Source organism: Caenorhabditis remanei, chromosome I (genome assembly GCF_010183535.1).
Source record: "Caenorhabditis remanei strain PX506 chromosome I, whole genome shotgun sequence".
NCBI lineage: Eukaryota > Metazoa > Nematoda > Chromadorea > Rhabditida > Rhabditidae > Caenorhabditis > Caenorhabditis remanei.
The window spans coordinates 9,745,412-9,767,124 of NC_071328.1; the positions used below are offsets into that span (position 1 = coordinate 9,745,412).

Below are 21,713 nucleotides of genomic sequence, written 5' to 3' on the forward strand. Positions count from 1 at the left end.
AACTACGCGTTCACGAAACTTCTGGTAAGGTCTTAATTATTTCGTTGATTGCTCAATAGGAGGTCTGAAAAGTACCCGTTGTTGGAAAAGTATTGGAATCAAATGTTCATATTTTGGATAGACATATAAATTTAGGTAAAAAAATATGTGACAGTCAGAGAAAATAATAGAATGAGTATCCGGTTGGAGCTGAACAATCACCGAAAGAAACAAAAATTAGAAGAGTTCTATTCCATTGCCAGAATTTTGTTCTCATTCTCTTCTCCACCAGTTTTCTCTTCAACTTTGGTACGTTTGACGTCTGGTTCTTCAGAAGACTCTTTCTCATCCACCTTCCTTTTTCTTCTTTCCTCTTCTTCACTTTTATGATCAGTTTCCAATTTCTCCTTGTTTTCTGCTTCTTCCAATCGATGTTTTTCTTGTTCTTTCTTCCTGGCTTCCTCCTCATCCTTTTCCTTGTCAGATCTTGCAATTTCAAAATTGTCACCTCTCAGATGATTGGCCCTGCGAATGAACAGCTTCAGAACCATATCTTGCATGAAGTCATCGCAAGTCAAAATTGCTCCGTCTTCTATAGATATTTCCGATAACTTCTTTGGCAGAAGACTGTCGGTGTCACCATCTGAGCTCAACACCACATTTGCTGTGTTTGTGTCCATGACGTCTGGTTGCAGCATGTTCAACTCCTGCATTAGAACCTTATCACGGAGTGCTCCAACAGTCATTTCGGCAGGATTGACATAGATGAAAACTTCGCGCGTTTCGGAGCAAACATAGCATTTCGGGTTCGGTGGGTAGGGAGCACCTTCTAGGAAGATCTGGAAAAGACGATTTAATGATAATTTCTATCGAGAAATGCTTAAAATTCCTGAACGATTATTAATTTCATTTAAAAAGATATCCGGGAGCCATAGTTGTCAAAGACAGATTCTGAATCATAATCGAAAATCTGACTTTTCCGAGAAAAAAAACAAAATATTTGAAAAATTGAACTTTGAAATTTGGCGCCAAAATCCGGGCCTTGACAACTATGCCCGGGGACAGGATCAATGTCATTTCTGCACCCATTTTTTGCTTGGCAAATGGGAGAAATTAGCTTTTGTGTCGCACGGGGTTCAGGAAGAAACGTAATTCAGAATCGAAGCTGAAGAAGTACTTCACTAGAATCAACGAAAATATGGAAAATTATTGTTGAAATCGTCAAAAAACCTATTTTGTGAGTTTAGAGCCTAATTTCATTTCATTTAAAAGCGGGGCTTTCGATAAAAACACTTAATCTATCTCCAAACTTTAATTTGAAAGGGACCCTAGATCCCCGGCGCGGTCTCAAAAATTGGGTGTCCGCAATTACCTTTCCTCTTGGATTTGGCTGATTTCTGATGAATGAAGACTTGACGTCAGCGTTTCCATCGATCATTTTGACAGCTTCAGTCACGATCATTCCAGCAACAATTGCGTTTGTGGAAGCAATCGCCGGGATGATGTTTCCAGCCATTGCCTGAAACAAAATGAGCACTTAATTGTTAAGACGACGGAGTCTAACTTACCTTAATTTCGAACATTGTCTTCGTGTGAATTGAAAAAAGATGAGCACGAACATTTGCACATGCGGCAACAAATGCCATAATAATCGGGTGATCTTTATCGAAAGACAACGTGACGTCCGGATTTAATTTGATTTCTTTAAGAAGCTCACGAACACATCCAGCAAACACATTGGCACATGTTGCAATACTCCAAATCGATGTATCCTTATTTTGAGCATCAGCAAAAGAGAGAGACTCTCCAGTAGTCGTCGCAACAGCAAATGAGAGAGGAGTTGGTGGTTTTCTTTGTTTCCACAAGTGATCCATTTTCACAAGATATTGAATATCTTGGAAGAAGAGCTGAAAACATCTAGAGTACTTTGAAAATGACTCAAACTGTAGAATTATGATTAGAGGGCGCTTGACAAATGTTTTCACAACGGAAAGTCATTAACATCTTGGCAATTATTTCCTCATAGAAGCTTACTTTATCAAAGACTTTTGCTGCATCGAAATTGACACTTTCGGCCCATTTGCGAGTTCCTATTGGTGCTGGTTCTTCTGCTGCCTCATCATCCTGTGAGTTACCAGTTTCATTTGGATTTTCTGTATCTTCTGCTTCCATATCCGGAGAAACATCGTCATCGATATCCACTTCACCGAACAGTTGGCTGAAAATTATAGATCAATAAATAATACTTTTCTAATTGTTCTCCTCACTTGAAAACGTGTTTTGCCCAAACAGTACAGTGAATATGTTCACTTGGGGTATTTCTGATTGTACATCCAGGGAACGTTTTTTGGGAGGCTGGTTTCTCTTGGCATTCATAACACTCTGTTTTTCCGCGCATAATGACCTAAAAATATAATAACTGGTAATTATTATCCCAAATAAGATGTTCATACCTGCACTTGTCCGAAATAACCAGAAGATCCTGATTCGATTAGAGGTTTGTTGGCGGCGTGGCACATTCGATTTACATGGTTTCTGGCTTCTGAAACAATGTGTGGAAAGGTGATCATTTCAAAGAAATGGTATTTGTCTATTAAAAAATGCGAAAATATTTTAGTCTATATTACATGTTTATAGTAGTCTACTTCAAGAAACAAAGATACTTTTTTTGCAAAACAACATTGGACTTACTTTTGTTATCCAAAGCATTGAGAACCATATCGAATTTTTTGAAAAATTCGACATTGAATTCCTCTTCAAAAATACTTGCGTGATCGAATCCAAGGTTGATCGATGGGCAAAATTGTTTAACGACTTTTGTTGCAATCTCTGCCTTGGAACTGGATACGTGTTCTTTTCGGAATAAGAACTGGCGATTGAGGTTGGAAATATCGATTGTGTCCAAATCGATCTGAAATTGAACATTCTAGAATGCATTCTGTGTTCTTTTCGAGATAAAGTTCAACGTACTACATGAACATTCTGAAATCCAGTTGCTGCTAAGTTTTTCAAAAGCTCACATCCGATTCCACCAGCACCGACAACCTGAGAAAAGAAAATATTTCAAAGAAACCAAAAATATTTGTCTCACCAAGAGTTTGGTTGTCTGAATCTTTCCATGCTTCTCCTTCCATGATGGCATTTTTAGTTCCCTGAAACTAATATTGTCGTTGACAGAATCGGCAGACGAAGTATAATGTTTGAAACAAAATGGTTCGGTTAATTTTTTTCAATTCAACACGGTCTCCCAGTCTTCAAAAAAGACTTGCAAGGAAAATTTTGATCTACTCACACAAAACGAAATTTTTGAGAAATTTGCAGGTCTATTAACAACATTACTTTCATTTTTAGCGTAAAGCTCGAGGTCGATAGTAAGAGAATTTCAGTTTCAGAATTATTCTGAGTGCATTATCCACCCATTCAATGCAAAAATTCCTGGTTTCAAATATTATTTCAGGTCAAAATGGCAACTTTCACTTTTTGATTTCGTAAATATCTATCAGTTTTTTTATTTCTCAACATTATATGAGAGAAGATAAACTATTTCCTTGCAGTTCTTTTTTGGAGACAGGGGGACTATGTTCAAACAAAAAAAGATTAGGCTTATTATTTCAACAGCGACTTCGATATTTGCGCGGTTCTCCAGAAAGATTTCATAATGAGCAGAGGTCTGCGCGGGGATTTCATCGATCAATTTAGATGTCTAATTGTGTTTCATCCTTCTGTTTAGCAAACTTCTATTTTAGAAACTTGAAAACACGAAACAATAATGGAAGCTTTCCTCGCGAAGCTGAACAACATTCAGAAGTTGTAATTTGGTTTTTTAAAAACTTAAAAACGTTTTTCGAAATTGGGCCAAAATTTTGTGACCTCTGCGATTTTGCGACAAGCAGCTTGCAGAATTTTGTCTACCGTATACTCAAATAGGCTTTTTTTGCGAGTTTTACCGACTTTACCGATAGTTTGCCATTTCTTCCTGATTCATTTCTTCTGGATTTCGTTTCTTTTCGATTTGTACGATCTCGAAAAGAAATTCCAGCTCTCTTCTGCCTTTTCTGGTGTAAGCGATCGTTGCTGTGGCAACGTTTATTTTCGTTGCTGTTTTGGTTCATTTTGATAATCAGAAAAATATTTATTAGACTTGAAAAAAAATGTAAATCCTACTGGTACGGGTTTGGGGAAAAATTGAGGACAAAGGCTGTTCGGGAGGGAAAAAAGAAAAGCGGGTTAAATATGAAAAAAAAAGTATTTTTAAAGACGTGATTAATTATTGTTGTTGTAGGATCCGAATTCTATCAATATCCTCACGACACATTGGGCATTTCTTGTTGATATCAAGCCATTTATAAATGCACTCCGGGTGGAACACGTGATTGCATGGAAGTTTTCGTATACTCTGAAAATTTAGCTAGGATTATTTTCGGGAAAATAGCGTTTAAATGATTTTGGCAAGATTTTTTTAATTTAATGACAGAAAGAAATCATTTCAACTAACCTCTCCATCCTCAAAGTTACTTAAGCACACGGTACACGTATCATCTTCTTCCTCGCCTTCTTTCTTTACATATAATGTAGGCTGAGTGAAGTTATCGATCTCTATCTTTGATGCACCAACTGGAACATCAATATCCAAACCGGCAAACATATGATGCCTATCTAGGCCGAACCGGTCCATTGAAGGGAATAGATAGTTCAAACTGCTCGGCCGTAATGCATCGTATAGTTCAGGATGGTATCCCGGCTGAAAATTTCATAATTTGTTTGAAAATTGTGATTTGAAACTCACCATATTAATATTATGACTCCTGAACGAATACAAATTATGAATTGCCGCGGCTTGTCCAGGTGGTGGTGGAGGTGGTCTGACAGCTACCGGAGCATGAATCACCGGTGCAGTTGGAGCCACCGGATAAACGCCCATCAACACGGGTACTAACGGTTGAGGTGCGAAAGCTGGCACCGGATAGTTGAAACTGAATGGATTCACATAATGACCCCCTCGAAGGTAGGCTCCTGGGGCAATAGTAGGTGAAACTGCATTTGGACCAGTTGGTGGTGGTCCGGATTGTTGACTCTGATGATACAATGCATTGCTTATTTGCACAAGATGTTGAAAGTGCGGGCATCTCTGATTACAGCTATGATCACTTCCAGGGACTAAACCATCGATTTGTTGCAAGTTTTCCAATTGAATCCTTATTGTTTCCTCTTGCTGTTGACGCTCTCGACGTTCTCGACGAGCTTGCCGAGCAGCTGGCGTTTCCCGTTCACGTCTTCTATGTAATGACGATCGATGTGGTTGAGTTGTAGACGGGTTTGCTGATGAGGAAGATTCAGAAGACACTGGTGTGAGCCGTATCGGGGCAGGTGAAGTATTTGTTCCGATCGTCTCAAATGAAACATCTCGGCGAGATTGATTAGCGTTTTCCTGAAATCATAGAATACTTAACTGTTTACTGAAAGAACTCTAATTCAAATGTTTTTTGTACTTTGAGAATTACTACGGTTTCTTCAAGTTTTGGGCCATATCTGGAAAACTAGATTTTCCATAAACCCACAAAACTTCCAATTTTTCTCTACTCCAAGCCCCTACGCCTGAAAGAAGCACACTCTATCGTAACCGATCATCTTTACGACGCGTTCCCTTCCAATTCGAAAATCAATCTAACGACCTTCCCAAACCGTCTGTTCCCTTCTGTGTCCCTATAAACCCCCGCAATTTTCTCTCCAATCCTCTGTCGCTGTCCAGCAGTCAGCAGAAATTGCATAGGCCCCACTTCAACGATTCTAATCGTTGTTGTGAATGTGGATGGATGAGAGAGGAAAAGGAATGAAGAAGAGAAGAAAAATGATGAAATCGCGGAAGAAGGAAAAGACCGCTTTTCTCTTTTTTCTATCTTCCTTTATAAAAAAAGCCGAACAGCTGTTCAACAGGCTTCAAGTATGGTGGAAATGATATGAAAACGTTAGAAGTTCAAGTGTAGTTCCGAAGATGTTTCAGGTTAGAGCAGTTTCCCCAGCCTCCTCCCGACCCCAAATAAAACAAATGGTAGGAAAAAGATTTTCTTCCACGCCTTACGTCATTAGAATTTTTCGTGGCTCTTATATTTCCTAGGACTCATCCTGATTCATATTCTAATCCTCACAAGACGTCAATCCATGTAAGCTTTCAGAAAAAATTGGGAGTTTATGTACAACACTTTTGCGTTTATTAAAATATATTACCTCACGCTTAACCCGTTTTGTAGACGAGATACCATTATCTAGTTCATAACCGTCTTGTTCAATAACTTCATCTCCTTCCGTTTGCTGACCAACATTTCTTTTTGGGTACATAGCTTCCTCACGTAAACGTTTCCGATCCCGAGCTGCAGCTACCGTATTCATAAGTGAGGCAATCACAGGATTTTCAGAGGGAGAGTGACGAGGAATCATTTGAAGCTGAAAATTTTCGAGTTTAAATAGTGAAGAATCGTGGTAGGCTTCTAATATCTAAGCCAGAACATTTTCCTAGATTCTGAGATAAGAAATCTGTGAATGGTGTAGTTTTTTCGACAGACTCAATAGATATTTTCAATGAATCATACGGGACGTCAGCGTGTCAAGTCATGAGTAACTGATCATATACATAGTCCGTGAGAACAATTAGGTACATAATTAAAAAGTCATTTTCAAGAAGTTTTAGCTATAAAAACTTTTGGATACACGCAATAACTCACCCGAACTGCTGGTGGTGCTCTCGGTGGAGGCCGGTCATAGGGGTGGGTCTGTATTTGAGGATTTATACAAAATGAACCAGGTGTTATGGGTACTGGCCGCCTTATGACATTACATTCTATCTGCTCAGTAATCGATTGATTGCTGGAATCAACGAGAACTGGCGCAGAAGAGTTCATATCCAAGTTACCTGAAAGTTTTGAAGAGTTTACAAAAGTCGAAAGCAGACATTCGGTAGTTGAGAAGAAATAGGAAATGTTGTAGTTTGTAAGAAGTGCAACTAAAGATCAGCAGAAATCTGAATTTTCAGGGTTGTATTGCCTAGGAACAGTGCCCTACAAACAATCTTCACTAGGGTCCCACCGTGAAGGTAATTCCGAAACGTTCATACCTAATAAGATTGACTTATTCTTCACCTAATTCCCCATTGTTTGTGAGTGAAATATTTTTACAATACTTTCTCTAGATTTTTCAACTATATTGTAGATAGTAATTATTGTGTCAAGTCATACTGTATACAACTGGTTAACAAAATAGAGGCATACATTATTTAAAATCGATAAAGGAATAGTACTAGAACTTTTTTCGCATGAGTTTGTCTGTGGAACTGATACAGTAGACCTATCCGCTGGTCTTTTATATCTTGCCAAAACAGTACCCAGTGTGGCCATGACACACAAAAAATCATAGGTTGGCCCGCCACAATCAATTGATTATTTAGTAAGAAACCGTTTTGTAACCAGTTTTTCATTATCAATATGTAATGTGATAAGACGGAAAACGGAACTTTGTGTCAGAGAAAAGGAGAACGGAGGCAACATTTTCCCGGTGACTTTTTTTTGGATCTCAATACAAAATCAAGCATTTCTTTATTACTTTTTTCGTCACATGACTAGGACTTTCGATCGATTCCTGTTTCGTGTCAAGACCCGAACTAGGAGACAGAATTCAGTTGAATGAAAAGTGGGTGAGATACGGTAGAAGAAGAGGAAAGCTTGAATATTTTCTAAAATGTCTTTAAAGAAAATGCAGAAAAATGGAGTATTGTATTTCCCACCGCTTTTCTTTCACAAAACTAACCCCGCACACTCACATTCAATGTGTATCTGGGGAGAAAGAAGGGAAAACGCCAGGGCGAAAAGGAAAAGAGAGAAAGAGAGGCGTGCGCACATTGGGGACCACTCTCACCGTCTGGCGCTCTCCGTCATTCTGCTGTATTCGTTTCACTAACCAATCTCTTCCACTTATACACTGTCTCGTATTGAAATTCCTATTGATTGACAGACAGGCACCACTCTGCGTCTCTGACTCAACAAAGCTGAGCACACATTCAGAGAGAAAAAGAAAAGAGAGCAAAGAGAGAGGAAGGAAGGAAATTGTTGGTCAAGAAGGGAAAAAGTGTAGGACCCTTTTCGTTTTCTGTGGACCCCCCACCAGCACGTCAAATCCATCGGAAGACGACGAGAAATGGCGACGACTTCAGCTTTCAAGTGGCCATGGCAATACGATTTCCCACCTTTTTTCACGTGAGTCATTTCATATTATTGTACTGTTTTGGCATTCCTGACAAGATAGTATCAAGTTTCTACTATCAATCATTGAAAATAAACATTATTAATAGAAAGTCTTCAAAACAGAGAACAAAAAAGAGAGCGTTTAGTGAAAATTCAAAAAAACAGAAAAAAAGTGCTCACAGGTGAACTTTTTTTTTCAGAATTCAGAAATCGCTGAGTACAAAAGACAAGCAATTAGAAGCATGGGCTCGACTCGTTATTGATTATGCGCAACACAATAAAATTTATTCATTGGATATTGCCGAAGCTACGACCAGTGAACTATTCAATAATCAGAAACTCAATCGTGAGTTTAAGAAAATCTCCTCGAATATCAAATAATTTTCTATTTGCAGGTCGACTATCAACTGATGGCGTCAATACGGTACTACAGTATTTGGAGCAGAAAAGTAAGATAAGATCGAATTTCACGTGAATTCTCTCATTCTGTCCACAAATATTTACAAAAAGCGAAGGACGGGAGACCAATAAACAAAAAAACGCCTATTGATTTTTTTCGGCGGAGAAAAAACTTTGAAGTTTTTGGATGACGAAAAAGTTTAGGCGAAACAAGAAAAAACGCTGGATGTTTGTGGAGATGGAAAAGAAGAATTGTTCATTTTCCTGGGTAAAAAAACACTTTCAGAACTTATTGAATTCACCGACAATGGCCGAACTCGTTTCCATATATTTTGGCGTCGTCCGGATGTTTGGGCCAATATGATATATCAATGGGCAGTGGAGAACGCTTTCCTCAACACACCTTTAACACTTTATGAAATCACTCACGGTGATGACACTACTAATGAGTGTAAGTTCTTCCCCGGAAACTTTATAAATGTTCTTTTCAAAATTAGAAATCAGTACTTAAAAAAATTAACAGACTATTTTTTTCAGCTTTCCACAATTTGGAACGAGAAATTTTAATGAAGGCATTGGCCTGTCTTGAAGAGCAGCGTCGTGCACAGTTGATGAATATTGGTGGAGACAACGAAGGCGTCAAATTTCTCTGATTGATACATTCTTTAGTAGATTTATTTATTTTCATTTAGTATTACCGAGTTTTTTTTCAGTATATAAAGCTTGCCATTTTCAGAATTACTACTACTGCAATTCTTATAATTTTTCCCTAATTGTGTAACCTTCAGAGTTTTTATCTTTCTCTTTTTTGTTCATTGCACCATTTTTACTTTCTTCCACCGTGCCTCTTCAAATTTTTCAGTGGTTAGAATGACAGTGGAACCATCATTCATGTTGTATGAAGAACGAATTCGTGAAGGGGACACCGTCATCGTGTATGTCACATATGGACAAATGGTACCTACTGTCGTTAAAAGAGGACAGACACTCATGATGAAATATGGAGCTCTGAGACATGAATTCATTATCGGAAAAAAGTGAGGAATTGGGAAAATATCTTCATCTCATGACCGACAAAACCTTTTAAATATACGGATCTGCGGTTTCGAATCAAAAATTAGAGTTCATGTCGAAACTATCCGATATGTGATTTTAGTTCTCTGAAGATACTGCTAGAAATCGGCATCTATCTCAATTCTAATTTCTAGGTGGGGTCAACGTCTATCGGCCACTGCTGGATACGTCTATATTCTCCGCCCGACATCGGATCTATGGACACGATCACTGCCACGTAGAACACAAATTTTGTACACAGCTGACTGCGCACAGATTTTGTCGTTGTTGGATGCGAAACCTGGATCGGTTAGGACTCATAGCTAACTTAATTCATATTATTTTATTTCTAGGTGATTTGCGAATCAGGTACTGGAAGTGGATCACTCTCTCATGCCATTGCTTTAACAGTTGCTCCGAGTGGGCATCTATACACGCATGATATTGATGAGACAAGAACAAGTAAAGTTCAGGAGGAATTCCAGGTAAGAACGAAACATAAATATTTTGTTGAAGCAGTGCCCAAACAAAAAGTCACATGTCTCGAAATTCGTTAAAAAAAATTTCGAGCCAGGGTACCTCTGAGAAAACAAGTTTCGAGCTAGAATTTCTCAAAAAAATTTTCGAGCTAAAAATTTCTGAATTTCCAGACTAAAAATCACCTATGTATCGGGGAACTCATCAGAGCTTGTAATCTGAAGAGAACGTCACGGTTTTCACGTTTCAAAGCAGTTTACAGAATCTTGTTGAACGTGGATTCCTTTTTCGAGCAAGTCTACTTTGTGCGCTTGTTTGAAAATTTGAACAATAAGAAGAATGGTATCGGTCTCATTCACTTCTGACGTTGTCTTCTTGACGCTTCTTACAATACGAAGGGAGCTAGGGGTTTCTTTCAGATCAGAATCTTATAGGACACGTCATAGGCATGACCTGCGTACCACATACTATGGTTCAAGCTATGAGTTAGTCCCCCAATCAGATGGGAAAGCGTCGTACTGTATTTCAGAAAAAATTCGATTGAAGGACACGTCATAGGCTTGACCTACGTGCATAAGCACCATGGTTCAAGCTATGAATTAGTCATTCAATCGAAAAGAGAGCAGCGCATGAGTACTGTAGTTCGGAAAAGTTCTGATTGGAAAACACGTCATAGGCGTGACCTATGTACCACGTACCATGGTTCAAGCTATGAGTTTGCCCAGGATAAAGAGGAAAAGTTCTAACGGACCGTGACGTGCGTGAAACTTACCCTTTCTTCTGAATTGTTCTCTCATACTCTCGGTCGCCACTTTGTACTCCGACATGGGTTTTGCCGTACAGGCAGCTGGATCGGGCTCAATCTAGTTCCCTCATTTTGGAATCGGAAGTCTTTATATAGACGGCAGATCTTCGAAAGTCCGTGGACTCTCTTGATTACTTCTGCTGGAACTCATCATTTCTGCGGGAAGTTGAACCTCCATTTTGAAAATTCATTGAATCGAGAACTGACTCTATTCATCGAAATTTCCCCTTTCTCATGATTGTTCCGGTTTAGTTTATAACGTGAAACATGTTACGTTTGTGTTGGAAATATGATAAAATTGGAAAGAATGAAGGCACGTGAGAATTTGTAGAATTTTGATTTGACGGTGAGAATTTTCGGCTGCGGGACGTTTCGAAACCAAGCGTTTCAAATCAAAACCAGACATTTCAAAACCGAAACATTTGGCAAAGTTGACAATGAGAAACCAGACGTTTCGAAACTAGACATTTAAAAATTACTGAAAAATGAGGCATATTCAATTTTACATGGATCCTCAAGGCTCCGGGATATTTCGAAATCTTAAGTTTGGAAATCCGAGACATTTCGAAACTGGGACGTTTCAGAACCAGGAATTCACCCTCACGTTAAGTGTCGCCATGTCAAGGTTTCGGGACGTCTGGTTTTTAAATGTCCCCAGTTTCGAAATAGGGGTCTTCTCGAGATCTTCATTTAGGTTTTCTCAAACTCCAACTTTCCACACATGATTCAAAAGTCTGGACGTTCGTTTAGAAAAATTTTCGAGAATAGGGCACCTCTCGGGAAAAAAGTTGACCTATAATATAATTTTTCAAAATAAAATTTCAAGCTAAAAGTTTCAGACTAAAAATCACCTATACAAAAAGTATATCAGTAAATTGCAAACCTCGTTCTTTCAGACCCACGGTCTGTCCTCTGTCACTACTGCCGTCGTCCGTAACGTGTGCACTTCTGGATTTCATGTTGAGAATTCAGCTGACGGTGTCTTCTTGGATGTTCCAGCTCCATGGGAAGCTATTCCATTCGCTGCTAAATCTATTTCCCGTGTTCGCGGTGGTCGTCTTGTCTCGTTCAGTCCATGTCTCGAACAAGTACAACGAGCTTGCTTGGCAATGGCATCTGCCGGTTTTGTTTCAATCGAAACGATTGAATTGGTACCGGAACAGAAAAAGATTGTGACTCAACATCGTCAGAGTTTAGAAGAATTCGAAGAGATCGGAGATGCGTATCCGAAAGAAAGAAAAAGGAACGCAGACGGAGAACTGGTGGAGAAGTACGTTCTATTTTATTCATTTTAACCGAAATATGGATTTCCTGGAGGAAATTCTATACTTCTTATTTTCAGCACTGAACGTGTATCCACTGCCATCGTATATCCATATTCCCAGCCAACTCACACTGGATACCTGACTCACGCTACACTTCTACCTGTTCTGGAATAATAATTGTTATTTCTCACTTTGTTGATTTTTTGTTATATTTCTTTCGAGTACTCGGATTTTTATGAATATTTTAATTCTTGAAAAAGTAGAAACATTGGAAGATCGAGATTTTAAATGGAGAGCGGTCAACAAAAATATGGGAAGCAGGGAAGGTGAAAATTGATGTTCTTGAAAAAATATGAAAAACTTCTTTCGTATATCTTGAGGATTTAGGCATTTTAGTGAAATTCACATAAATACTGAAATTATTTAGCAGAAGCCAGACGACGCTTATTGACACCATAGTTGACGATATGAGACATGTTCACTTCCGTTGTTGTGATTTGGTCTTTAATGTATGCCAACTCGCTGGTCAACTCATCCACTACTTTCTGGACAGATCCACGATTCTTGTCCAACAGCTTTTTGGCAGATTCCAAATCGTACTCAACCATTACATTTGCACCGAGCCATATAGAAACCTGGGAAAACTGAGTTTGGAAGAATTATTCCAAAAAATTTCTTACAGTTTCTGGTTTTTGAACGGTTGCTTTGGTGTAGACATCATCGGAAAGTAAGAAAGTCGTCTCAAATGATTCATTGGCAGCTCTTTTTGCTATCAAAGTGTCAATGATGCTCAAACTGTTCTCAAATTCCGGAATCTTTTCCGACATTCGTTGTTTTTGTGCAGTCATACTCGATTCGACGTACTTGTATTTTCCGTATTTTTCACGAAGAACCACTTCTGCTTCTTCAATGGACAACTTCTCTTTTGTAAGCCATGATTCGACGTCCTCCTGGAAAAATAATCACATCTTCATTTTCATCTCCCAAGAATTTCACTTACAATCAGATCACTTTTTGGAATTCCACGAGCAGATAGAGCATCTGACATAATTATTTTACTCGACGCTTATTGAAAAACGAATAAAAAGAAGAAGAATAAAAAGCAGAAAAAGTTTAGATCTAGAAAATTCGGGTTGGCGCGTTCCGAGATATCGAAAACTTCGTCAGTTACGATGTTGACACACTCTCCGACTTTTCGACTAGAGAGCACTGAAGGAATAGAGACGCAGACATTCTGTTTAAAACATAAATACGGTAACTTGACTCAAACTTTCTTGGATTTCTTGAATACGAGTGTAAAACAGCTTATCAGAAAAATCAACTTTTCAAGTGGATATGTGTATCAAAAAGAGAAAGAAGAAAACAAGGTGAAAAAAGAAATCGGATACGGTCGGAAAGCACGCGGAAAACCTCAAGTGGAGCTCAAAAGCTCCGCGGCTTTTGAGCTTTTGAGCATCTCCGCTCGGAGAGTTCTGTGCACAGATGGACTGTATCGTTCTGCAGATTTCCGGAAACTGAGCCGCTTCGTTTTCCACAATTTGTTTCTCATTTTTCATTAATTTCAGGTTTCTCGAGATTTGTTCTTGGATTTCCGTTCACCGGCACATCCTAGATTTCTAAGTTTTTCGAACATCTGAAATGAATTTAATTCTAGATGAACGCAACATATTCTAGATTTAAAAATTTATTTCTGTGAAAGTATTTTCAAAACACCTGTAACGTTATACGAGGAAATACAGGCATTCCGTGATCGACTACAGACTTCAAATCTTTAAATAAGGTTCTAGAAAATATTTATTTTTCTTATTTAGCGATTTTTTTTGTCCCTTCTCCAGATTTCCTCATTTCCTCGTTTTTCTCTAACAACAAATCGAAAATTCATGAAACTTCGTTTTAGCTCCATTTCTCACATTTTCAGCTGCCCTTAAAAAAAGCATTCACTTCGCAAAGAAACTTCCAGAAACTTCCAAAAACGTATCCCATTCGTGAATGTCGTTTTCATCTCAAAGAACCTTATCAAGTATTCCACCCTTCTCAAAAAAAAACTACGTCAAACTTTTGCCTGGTGGTTCTGAAAATAGTAGGCACGGCCAGACATGGACACGACGGATGCAGATGTCCCTCGAGAGAAAAGATAGATTTCATTTATTCTCCATCATATTTTTGGAGATTCACGGAGCATCATTATTGTTTTTCCTCTCCGAACCAGGTGTTCCATTTGATAAAATACTATAACATTCGGTTTTTGAGATCAACTGATCTATGAAATTCAAATAAAATATCCTGTTTAAAAAAAACTTCGAGTGACTCCCGTTTGATCAAGTTTATTTTATGAATATCAAGAGCTCGCAAAAACATCAATTTCCAATACTTCTATATACAAATTAATCAAGATCACCTGGTTTCTTTTTCATTAAAACCTTACTAATCCCTCGTTTTGATTGATTAATGTTTTCACGACAAGCATACCCCAAGTAGTCCAAATCCGTCTCCGAGAAACGTAAAATAATCTAGTCTTGAAACTGATATCATGAAAAGATCTAATGATACAGAAAGTTCTATTCGGTTTCATTTCTGTATTCATGTTGTCCAGCTCTCCTGGTGAAAACCCACTAAACTAGTGATCAAAACAAAAGTTGGGAGGGTTGGGACTGAATTAATTTGACCACTCGAGTCACTACTATTTTTTTCAACAACAACACTAAATAAGTTTGTTGTTGAGGAGGTGGTCCCACATCACTATATCGCTTTTATTAGGTTAGATTAGTTTGTTCTCGAACTGACGTCTTTTGAGGAGTCTAGTGGATTCTGTCCAGAGAAAAATGAGTATTTCTGGAAATCTATTTTTCTACGATGTTAAAGTTTTTATCCGATTTGCTCGGTAACCTTTTCAGTAAGTCTCCATCACACAACTCACGTTTTTTTCTAAATTTCTAAAAGGACAAAAGAAGGTGAAAAAATAAATGTTATATCTGTCCCATGAGAATATTTCAAAACCTTTCAACCAACCTGAAGACATAAAAATTCCTTTGTTTGTCTTATTTTCTTCTTTTTTTGTTCGCCAATTCTAGACAAATTGGTAGTAACGGATCAGTGACCACACTGAGAAGAAAGTGGGCGTGCTTCCGAACAAGGTAGGATCCACGTGAATTTAGTGGTTTTTCTAAATCAGTCTGAATTTCATCTGACGATGCAAGATGTACTTCTTCTTAGCCTGAAAATTGGATGTTTGAAGATACTTGAATCCATACTTTTTTTATAGACCATATCACATGAAATTCACAACAAGTTCATAGCAATTATTCTATTTTTGCCCTTTTCCGGGTCAAACGTCAATTTTCAAATAAAGCTCTGACTAAGGAGAATGACGTGATTTATGCACGATTTCTTCGTATTTCCAGATCCAATAACACTGAAAACAATAGAAAAAAAGAGAGGCGACCAAGCAGAAACAATTGATTTGTCCCCTTTAGACCCTCTCTGTAAAATAGGAGAAAAAGGAGCATTTTCTTTTCGGAATTATGATTCCACAAAGTCAAATTTCTCAGATATCTTTCATGATCTCCCGTCCTTTCACTTATAGATGACCTCAATCCAGTGGAGATCCCTGGTTCTTAACTTTTCAGTCTTTCCGATGACGTCAACCAATCAAGGCTCTCCCAATTTACATATACACTAGAAAATACATCAGTTTCTTCTTGACCCACCCGCCTTTTCTCCATTTTTGTCCCCTATAATTTGTCACCTTTTCCCATTTTCTTTCTGTCATCCCATTTCCGATTTTCTCCTTCTTCGTTGCTTTTCTTTACGATTGTTCAATCTATCTCCTCTTTTTATTTAAAATCTTGAGTTGTTGACTTTTTCACTCTGAGATTCCTTTTTTTGCAGCAATAATAATGCGACGAATTAATCTAATCATAACGACAGTTTTTGCAATTTTCTTAATTTTCCACACAACAGAAGCACGATTCGAACGAGTTGGATTTGTGAGGTAATCTATCAGGGAAAAAATTCAAATTGATTTTTTCATTTTCAGTGATCCGGTGAAACTGCTACTCCAAGACAGTTATTCTTCTCTGAAGAATAGAATGTATAGTCAGAAGTTGGCTGGTTGGAAGAAACCGACTTCTTTCAGACAGGTTAGTTCACTCCCAGTGTTTGAAATTCCATGACTCACTTCTTTTATTCAGATCCGCAAACGTAAATACACTGCGTTCCCACCGACATTCTACAGTAGTTTCGACATTGGAGCAATCCCATTCAACAGCCGTCGAAGTGTTCTTCTGCCGTACAACGACTTACTCTTTTCCGGGAGAAAGTGAAAGATGGAAATAAATAAAAATCAAGTATTTTTCTAATGAAAATCGGTGATAACTCGTTTTGGAAACAATAAATATTTTATTAATCAGACATCAATTTGTACATATTCAATTATTCAGAATTATTACTATTTAAAAAATATTATTGACTGAGAGCCTTCTTACGGTAGGATGGAAACAGGAATCCTAGTAGTGTATCTACTTTTTCTGGAAGATCATCTTCCTGTTCACCAGTTTCAGGTAGGGATGATTCGGCACGGATAGTAGTGGATTCTTCGGTTTTCTCAGTTCCAGAGGTGATGTCTTCGATGGAAGAAGTCATTCTAAACTCGGACTTTGAATAAGAAAATTGAAGTGTTTCTCTCTATTCCCTCACCTGTCCATATCCTCTCCAATTCCGTTATCAGTTTCTAACTTTAATGTTGGAAGTTCCTCCTCCATTTGTTGAACTTCTTCAACCACTTCCACCAATTGTTCTTCTTCTTTCATTCTGAAACCGGAAGGGTTTCTTATTTTCTATAGAGACTTTATTCTTTCAACTCACTGGCTTGTGGAACACTCAATTTGGAAGATGACGTCACTGGATTTACATGCTCCACTTCTCCACATAAACCAATCACTTTGACGTCGTTCAACGCCTACAGCGACACCAGGAGAGCAGATGAGAGAGTCAGAAGACTAAAAAAGTGTTCATTAGCAGACTCTAGCTTTCCAAGATTACCTTCAAAATAGTTGCTTCATTAAATCGTTGACATTGAAGTGGACACAATTCAACCGATTCTTTCTTCTCCGAGTCGAAATGCTGAAAATCCAGTTGGAGAGAATCAGAATATTATATGAAAAGAGTGCTAACCATGAAGCATCCATTGTCATTTATTGCTGATAATTCTCCAAATCTCAGCATACACTCTGATTTTGAAGATCTGGAGGATTGACGAGTACAGGCATACTCTCGGGTTTCAGCTGAAAACCATTATTTCTAAAGTGAGAATTATCTACTACGGGAAGCGAAACTGATTGATAAGCATGTAAGATCAGTGAGTATCACACATTGGGTTACACAAAGGTACCTAGAACTCCAAATCTATGCCACTTTTCAGACGTTTCTAGTTGATTTCCAATTATCTGAAACTGTGGCCACGACGAGGTGCCTAAAAGGTCTTCTGTTCAAAACAATCAATGCGAGCTCGCGCTACAGAAGAATGCAATGAAAATTGCAATTTCTTTGAAAATCGCTTCTCAAACTTCTCCAAAATCATGAACTCACCCAACTCTTCTGCTTGCAAACCAGCTACAAAAAGGATTACTGTAGCAATATGTGTTCCTCGAATCATCGTAATTGGTGATTTGAGAGAAAATTAGAAAATGAGTAAACGAATGAAATTGAAAACCGTTAAAGGACACCCGACACTTATCCAGTCTTTTTCGTCTCTCAAATGGGCGGTACCGGTATCTCGTCATCTCTGACCTCGATTCTCCTTCTCGAATAGCCATGACTTGGCTTTTCCTTATCTTTTCATTGCGTTTTCTCCTGTTCAGAGAGAATAAAAACCGGTTTTCGAATGGGAGGTTAAGAAGTTTTTCAGTTGGGGAGGAGATAAAGGAAACTGGTTTTTTCCTGGTTTCGGAGAAGTTTCTAAAGTTGCAAACTTCATTGTAACCAGATATTCGGGTGCCAGAACACTTTAGAACAACATTGAAACCTGAGCTATAAATTTGAAAATAGAAAAAAAACAGGTTCCGGTACAAAAATGTTCATTTGACTCTAATCTTTCAGTTCTATTTTTTTTTCGTTTCTTTTCAAAGGTACTGGCTGTTGTTTCCGGGGTTGGAACTTGGTGGCTGCGGGAGCTGAAAAAGAAAACAAATTTAAGATAACCATTTTGAGCTAAAAGCTACCCCAATAACACTCATATGCACAGATTGACCTGTTGGCTGCTGCGCTCCTTGTGGTCCAGCCGGAGACAATTGGGGAAGAGGAGACGGTGCAATGTATATTTTTGGTACATTTTGTGGCATTGGTTGTGGTTGTACGGGAGGTTGGAGCTGTGGATCCGCAGGGACAGGATATTGAACAAGTACCGGATTGGGAGATCTTGCAGCAGGAGGGGCTTGAACTTTCACTGGAACAATTGGAGACATCGGAGTCGGAGCTGGAGAAGGTGAAGGAGGATTGCCTGGTGGTGGACCAATTGGATTAGACAGAAGCGGATAGATGGTGTTAGTTGGTGCAGGGCTTTGTGGTTGAATCTGTGGAGGTGCTGGAGTCTCTTCAGTCTCCTTTTCCTTTTTGACAGGTGTTTTGACCATGTCAATAGGAGGTGGATGTGCTTCGACGTAATCAGCTGTTTGTTTTTTATAAGTTTCGATAGCATCCAACAGTTTTGAATCTTCAATGTATTTAAAGGCGACTCCAGTATCCAGAATGGCCTCTACAAGCATCAGATATTGAGTATCCATCTGAACACTATGAAGACGACAATCTGAACGAGTGCATTTGTTTATACTCGTGACAACTTGGCAACTAACGTCTCACTGCCTTCACCAAGTCCACCGGCCTGAATGTTTTCCCATTCAAAAGACACTGTACTCCCACTTCGATTGCTGCAAATGTTCCAGTTCGTCCAACTCCTGCAGAGCAATGAACAGCAACTGGACCATTCATTTTTCGAAGAATTCGATGGGTACGAAGAACACTCAAATTGGATAATGGAATTGTTTTATCTGGCCTGAAAATGTCTTTCTGTGTGTCTGTCTATCCACGAATTAACAATTACCACGTAACAATCTTGTAATGATTCAATTTATGAGTCTTTCCAGTCTTCTTATCAACAACTGTCAATGCTTTCAATTGTGTATGTACATCTGGAAGTGTATACTCTGTACATGTTACAGTAATCTCTCCGAAAGTAATAGACTGTCCTTCAGCATCCGGAAAGTACGGTTCACATTTCGGCCGCCCGTGCTCGACAAGTTCACAAAGCATACAAATTGCAGCAACTCCTTCTTGAATAACCATTCTCCACATATCCATTTGACTGTCTTTGAGCGGTCCTTGTGTCAGAATATACAATGGTTTTGATCCTTTCAGATAGTTTGCATGAATATAGTCTCCAGGACGTCCATCATTCAAAATGACACGTGTCTTGTCGTTGCAAACCACATCTAGAAAAATCAACTGATCGAATTGATGTTTGTTGATTGTTACCTTTGTATCGATTCTTCTTTAATTCTGTATTCTGATCGAATATTTTTCTCTCGAAATATCCAACTGGAACGAATGGAAGAAGTGTTTCCGTATACTCTTTGATCAGTCCTTCTACTCCAGATGACAGAATACTCTACAAAGAAGGAATGAATGAAACTCAAGGTGGAGGCGCTCCGGTCAGGCAGGCACAGTTTTAAAATTCCAGTCGAGTAATTGTCAATCAAATTAGCTGATTGATTGGTTCCTTACCGCTGCAAAACTCTCAAATGCCTGAGTCTGAAGAACTGTATGATTGGATGGTTCCGGATGAATGCACGTTTCGATTCGAAATGAAAATGTATCCTGATCAAAAATATTAATTGCAAGATTAGCATTTTCCATATTTGGAGAATCTGCAGATGAAATTATAAATATAACGTCTTAGCTCTTCCTTACATACTTCTTCTCTCCCTTTTACTCTTCTGCGGTTTGTTATTTCTTCCTTTCCGATTTTTCGTTGATCTCATACTTTTGTTTTTATCAGCGGTTCCCTTCTTTTTCTTAAAATTGATACATGAAGTATTCTAACGAAGAAAACTGAAACTGGTACCACTTTTGTCGAATTTTCCTGTTGTTTTTTGTTTTTCGTTGCATCTTTCGAATTGCTTTTCTTTCTCAGTTTCTGAAATTAATCAGAAGAATTATAGACATTGATGAGGAATGACCATTGACTTGAGAAAATCCATAGTTCGCTTGTATAAGAATGACAGAAATGTCGATTTTGTCCAACAAGGATTTTTGAATAATAACTGATAAATGATTGTTTGCCGGGTTCTTTTATACAAACTATCATGCGGTCAGACTGGAAAAAAATAAGTTTCAAGGTTAGATCACGTTGCTCTACGGCCACGTTTTGGCCACGTTGAGGGGTACTGAAAACTTTCCGTGAATTTTAAAGAGTGATCTTGTTTGATAGTTTCAAATGTCCTCGATGAATTCGATTCCAGGTTGCTTTGTACAGCTTATTACGAGACGCAAACGATGGTTTCGAGAATTTTAATAGTTTACGTTTCTATGAGTACTGTATATGTTAGTGAGTTATTGAAGAGATTGAATTCCATCTTTAATAATATTGTACAGTAGATGTAGGCGAAGTCAGCCCGGAAAATGAGATTTGAATAACTTTCAATTTTTGGGAAAAGGAAAATATAATCATAATGATAGTGGAAGTTCAAGTACTAATTAGTCATCAAAAATGGATCGATAACAGTTTCATCGTCCGACGTTTTCCACTTCAAGAGACGTGTAATCTATGTCTCACGGTCTCCCACACCTCTATTAAAATTCGCTTCAACTCGTTTTCTCTGATTCTCCAAACTGTTTTCGTTTCAAAAAATTCATAAAATTAAAACGCCTCCCTAGACTTCCATTATTTCTAGAATTTTCAAGTGCAAGTTACAGCGCCAAAGGCACTAAACAACATTACCTATTCTTCCCTTAGTAATACAATGATACGAGAAGCACTTGAGGCAAAATAAACATAATGAGAGTAAGAGAGACAAATACTCAACGGTATCTTGAAATGATGCCAAGAAAAGTAAAGAACGGGAACAGCAGTCTTTCTGATTTGATATCAGTTTTAAACTGATAAAATCATGAGATTTATATCAGTTCATTTTGTTTTCATTGATTTTATCAAAGATGAATTCAATTCCTTTCCCTTTTTACTTTTCTCCGTTCTCTCCTCTAAAAATGTAAATTTCCCTGCTCGCATTTATTTTTCTTTCTTCATCTCGGAGCAAAAAAAAACGAAAAAAACTTGAAAGATTCCTACCAAAATTCCACCAAAAAAAAGAGTCGAACGAGAAGGTCTCTCATATATTTTGTGTAGGAAGAACTCATAAAACTGTCACATCAAACCTTCAAAATCTCGTTTTTCCTTTTGAAAGAAAGCCGTGAGATTTTCAAAATTGAATTTTCGTTTTTCCGTTTCTTCAT

General features: G+C 38.2%; 8 protein-coding genes across 8 annotated transcripts; 3 read left to right on the forward strand and 5 right to left on the reverse strand.

Moving 5' to 3' along the window:
* Positions 1-227: 227 nt before the first annotated feature.
* Positions 228-3,121, reverse strand: GCK72_002062 (uncharacterized protein; the record flags this gene model as incomplete). The annotated part of the gene is made up of 9 exons (XM_053723245.1): positions 228-818; positions 1,352-1,498; positions 1,548-1,886; positions 2,014-2,197; positions 2,247-2,383; positions 2,433-2,521; positions 2,671-2,890; positions 2,950-3,024; positions 3,071-3,121. The coding sequence occupies 9 exons, from the start codon at positions 3,119-3,121 to the stop codon at positions 228-230; spliced, it is 1,833 nt and encodes a 610-aa protein (XP_053591890.1).
* A 1,125-nt stretch (positions 3,122-4,246) lies between these two features.
* On the reverse strand, positions 4,247-6,875 carry GCK72_002063 (uncharacterized protein; the record flags this gene model as incomplete). The annotated part of the gene is made up of 5 exons (XM_003115098.2): positions 4,247-4,375; positions 4,475-4,720; positions 4,766-5,407; positions 6,205-6,420; positions 6,699-6,875. 5 exons carry the CDS (start codon positions 6,873-6,875, stop codon positions 4,247-4,249), a joined length of 1,410 nt encoding a protein of 469 aa, XP_003115146.2.
* A 1,288-nt stretch (positions 6,876-8,163) lies between these two features.
* On the forward strand, positions 8,164-9,262 carry GCK72_002064 (uncharacterized protein; the record flags this gene model as incomplete). Its single annotated transcript, XM_003114971.1, has 5 exons — positions 8,164-8,222; positions 8,411-8,556; positions 8,606-8,659; positions 8,896-9,060; positions 9,147-9,262. 5 exons carry the CDS (start codon positions 8,164-8,166, stop codon positions 9,260-9,262), a joined length of 540 nt encoding a protein of 179 aa, XP_003115019.1.
* Positions 9,263-9,479: 217 nt separating this feature from the next.
* On the forward strand, positions 9,480-12,383 carry GCK72_002065 (uncharacterized protein; the record flags this gene model as incomplete). The annotated part of the gene is made up of 5 exons (XM_003114875.1): positions 9,480-9,646; positions 9,818-9,971; positions 10,016-10,147; positions 11,841-12,214; positions 12,287-12,383. 5 exons carry the CDS (start codon positions 9,480-9,482, stop codon positions 12,381-12,383), a joined length of 924 nt encoding a protein of 307 aa, XP_003114923.1.
* A 245-nt stretch (positions 12,384-12,628) lies between these two features.
* GCK72_002066 (uncharacterized protein) lies at positions 12,629-13,257 on the reverse strand (the record flags this gene model as incomplete). Its single annotated transcript, XM_003115101.1, has 3 exons — positions 12,629-12,844; positions 12,890-13,159; positions 13,210-13,257. 3 exons carry the CDS (start codon positions 13,255-13,257, stop codon positions 12,629-12,631), a joined length of 534 nt encoding a protein of 177 aa, XP_003115149.1.
* A 2,848-nt stretch (positions 13,258-16,105) lies between these two features.
* GCK72_002067 (uncharacterized protein) lies at positions 16,106-16,531 on the forward strand (the record flags this gene model as incomplete). Its single annotated transcript, XM_003114788.2, has 3 exons — positions 16,106-16,200; positions 16,246-16,348; positions 16,400-16,531. 3 exons carry the CDS (start codon positions 16,106-16,108, stop codon positions 16,529-16,531), a joined length of 330 nt encoding a protein of 109 aa, XP_003114836.2.
* A 139-nt stretch (positions 16,532-16,670) lies between these two features.
* GCK72_002068 (uncharacterized protein) lies at positions 16,671-17,432 on the reverse strand (the record flags this gene model as incomplete). The annotated part of the gene is made up of 5 exons (XM_003115034.2): positions 16,671-16,851; positions 16,905-17,018; positions 17,073-17,206; positions 17,250-17,330; positions 17,382-17,432. 5 exons carry the CDS (start codon positions 17,430-17,432, stop codon positions 16,671-16,673), a joined length of 561 nt encoding a protein of 186 aa, XP_003115082.2.
* An 896-nt stretch (positions 17,433-18,328) lies between these two features.
* Positions 18,329-20,461, reverse strand: GCK72_002069 (uncharacterized protein; the record flags this gene model as incomplete). Its single annotated transcript, XM_053723246.1, has 9 exons — positions 18,329-18,379; positions 18,428-19,011; positions 19,058-19,257; positions 19,306-19,693; positions 19,737-19,869; positions 19,986-20,128; positions 20,176-20,275; positions 20,326-20,397; positions 20,441-20,461. 9 exons carry the CDS (start codon positions 20,459-20,461, stop codon positions 18,329-18,331), a joined length of 1,692 nt encoding a protein of 563 aa, XP_053591891.1.
* Positions 20,462-21,713: the final 1,252 nt, after the last annotated feature.